Source organism: Macrobrachium rosenbergii, chromosome 13 (assembly GCF_040412425.1).
Source record: "Macrobrachium rosenbergii isolate ZJJX-2024 chromosome 13, ASM4041242v1, whole genome shotgun sequence".
Taxonomy (NCBI): domain Eukaryota; kingdom Metazoa; phylum Arthropoda; class Malacostraca; order Decapoda; family Palaemonidae; genus Macrobrachium; species Macrobrachium rosenbergii.
Genome location: NC_089753.1, coordinates 33,183,456 through 33,186,412, shown reverse-complemented (window position 1 = coordinate 33,186,412; position 2,957 = coordinate 33,183,456). Strand labels below are relative to the sequence as shown.

Sequence of the window (2,957 nt, the reverse complement as noted above, 5' to 3'; positions counted from 1 at the left end):
ATATATATATATATATATATATATATATATCAGTGCAGACAGAAACACATGGAATATCTTAATATCTTAAATCGAAAAAAGAAGTACAAATAAATCATTGGTCTCAACTCCTTATTATAGCATTGGGGAAAAAAATTAATTCTAAATAACAACAAAACGACACAACATCAAGACACAAATATTGATCTCTAACAAATACAGGTAACAACACATCTACAAAAAAATGAAGGTTTCACTTACCCCACTCTCAGTGATTTCCTCTGTTCAACATTTTCTAACAAACTATGAATAACATGAGCACTTTTATATCACTGGTTTAATTTTATGTTAGCTGGTTTTATTGTCACAGTTTTTGCTTTTATATGTTTGTCTTTCAGAAAAAATTTTTTTATTAGTTTTTAGATACATCGCACCATTTCAGAAGCACCAGAGGCAGGATGTTATTTATAGTAAAATGGTTTTATGCACGTTTTATATCCAGAAAACTTGGACGTGTTTTGTTTGCAGTTTTATTTTTAGGTTAACAGTTGCGTTCACTCGAACAGTTAATTTTACTCCTGCTGGGGGGAAAAACTTCTTGGCAGTTACAGAGAGAGAAATGCATATGGTGATGGTCGAACGGTGGTGGGTGGCGACGTTGGTGGAAAGCCGACATTCGAAACCCTGTAAGGGAACTGCAGTAGAGGCCTCGCCTGTCTATGGATCGCTAAGGCAAAAACCAAGCCAAGAGAACGGAGAATGAAATCAAATCAAAATAAAAAAAAAAAATATGACAGACTGATTAGCTTTGACACAACGTCGGTCTCACATTACCTTTTGGAAGACAGACGATGAAGAGAATAAGGGGCCAGAACGACCATCGGAGAACGGCTTCGCGGGAAGATGTAGAAGAAGAAGAAGAAGAAGTAGAAGTAGAAGAAGAGGGGGAATTTGATGATGAGGTTCTTCTGAAGGAAGAGGAGGAGGATGAGGAGGAGGAGGAGGATGAGGGATGAGGGCAATTAGTGGAAGTGAGAGGTGAGGGAGAAGTAGATGGTCGCTGCGAAGTGAAACTACTGGATGGCCTGGGAACGTTTTCCGCAGGATATGGGGAGGAAGAAGTGGTTTTTGAGCTAGGATGATGGGAATCCTGTGACCCCGTGGCCTCAGGGAAGGAGGAGGAGGAGGAGGAGGATGAGGATGATGGAGGTAATGAAGTGGGTAACATAGATCTAGTTAACGACGAAGAACTGGGAGAGAAGTGATTTGAAGATGCACGAGTTACACTACATGACTTTGACAGGGGCTCAGGGAGAGGGGGCGGAGGAGGCGGAGGAGGAGGAGGAGGAGGGGAAAAAGATGATAATGTGCCCAGAGGGGTTGAGGGTTTTGATGGGCTGAGCCCATCCAGCGAGCCAGATGGGCCTTTTGATTGTGATTGTGATGACGTGGATGATGACGGGAAGGCGGAGGAAGAGGACGAGGATGAGGAGGATGTGATGCTGGTGGCACAGGAGAGGGAGGAGGTGGCCGTACTGACGAGGCCTTCCCTTCCTAGAGGAGGAGGAGGAGTTCGAAAGATACCTTGGTGGACTTGAGATGAGGAGGAGGAGGAGGAGGAGGAGGAGGAGGCAGCAGGAGATGGCGATGACGAAGATGGAGGCGATGAGGACGAAGGATAAACATTGGTCGTGACAGGTGCAAGTAATCTAGAGTCGGGAGCCATCCCGACGTGCTTGTGGCGGCCCTGGCACTGCCCGTCGTCAGCTCACACTAGAGGTTCTCACACTGGTACTGGCGGGCACGCTCGTGGTGTCGCTGTGCCCACATGCCCGATTTGCTTCTGGAGGTGGCTAGCTAGTGGCCAGCCGTCGGTGAGGAAGGTGTGGTAATTGTGGTTGTGATGGTGGGCCCGAGGCCGTGTGTGGTGGTTGTGTGGTGGTTGTGTCGGGGCGACCGTGGTGGAGCGGTGGTAGCGAGTGAGGGCGGGTGGTGGAGGCAGGCGGCGCACTGGCCCGGCCGCCGAGACTCGGCCGCTGCGCAGGCGCCGCTCCCCGCCAATCACCTCCCGAGCCTGTGCTCATGTCAAAAATAGCGCGCTGCAGTGGACCCCTTCTCAAGAACACCTACAGGCCGCGGCAGTGGCGAAAGAGGGCTAAATTATTTTCAGGGAGATGCTTACGGCTACGGCCAGAATTCCTGCTGAAGGAGAGAGGAGGATGGAAGGATGGAAGGAAGGAAGGAAGGAGTCTTTGGTGCAGGGAAGCCCCGAGCTGCAAATCAGCGACGACCTCCCGATGAAAGCTCGGAAGGGGACGAGAGGGGTTTTTGGGGGATGCAAGGACACGAGAAACACCGATGGGGAAATAGTCGCCGCCGAAGCGATCACACGCCCTGGACGTCAAAGTCTCTTGCTGCTTACGCAGGCAGAAAGTACTAAAACGCTTTTGTCATTGCTTTGGGAAATGGAGAAACAAAGTCCAGGCTTTTTTTTTTTTTTTTACTTCCCTCCCAAGACACAGTGATATGAGCTTAGTATCATTTAACCCAGGTATCCTTATGGGCCAGTTTCCCCCCCTCCCCCTCTACCTCCCCCCTCTACCTCCCCACCCTCCTTTCTTCCCCAAAGGGAAGCGCAAGGGGTCTAAAGGTGGGTTTTTTGTTTGCATCCAACAACTGAATTAAAGTAGGTCAAATAATGGCCTCATACCTATGCCTTAACTGAGTAATCTCCACCAGCTCCGTTACTACGAAGGAAAATCAATAAATGATGAAATGCTGGTATATGCTCGAGAGAGAGAGAGAGAGAGAGAGAGAGAGAGAGAGAGAGAGAGAGAGAGAGTTAAAAAAAAAAAAAAGCAGGGAATGCTGGTCTTGATCCCCAATGCTCAGCGAACAGAAAACGAGCACCAAATAGTACCAAGAGCAGCGGAGGCTCTTCAGCCGTCACTTCTTCTTCTTCTTCTTCTTCTTCTTCT

At 48.3% G+C, this 2,957-nt stretch overlaps 1 protein-coding gene across 26 annotated transcripts in view; it reads right to left on the bottom strand.

The window, feature by feature from the left end:
* The window catches only part of LOC136845133 (neuronal acetylcholine receptor subunit alpha-7-like), a 514,118-nt gene extending 511,421 nt beyond the window's left edge, over nt 1–2,697 (bottom strand). For 5 of the 26 annotated variants that reach the window (XM_067115033.1, XM_067115035.1, XM_067115046.1 and 2 more), the window contains exon 1: nt 814–2,690. In XM_067115033.1, coding sequence (XP_066971134.1) covers nt 814–1,705 — 892 coding nt within the window. In that variant the 5' untranslated portion in view covers nt 1,706–2,690. Of the gene's footprint in view, nt 1–813 lie in introns of all 26 variants that reach the window. The other 21 variants (XM_067115042.1, XM_067115028.1, XM_067115039.1 and 18 more) reach the window with 11 other exon arrangements.
* Between the last annotated feature and the right edge of the window lie 260 nt (nt 2,698–2,957).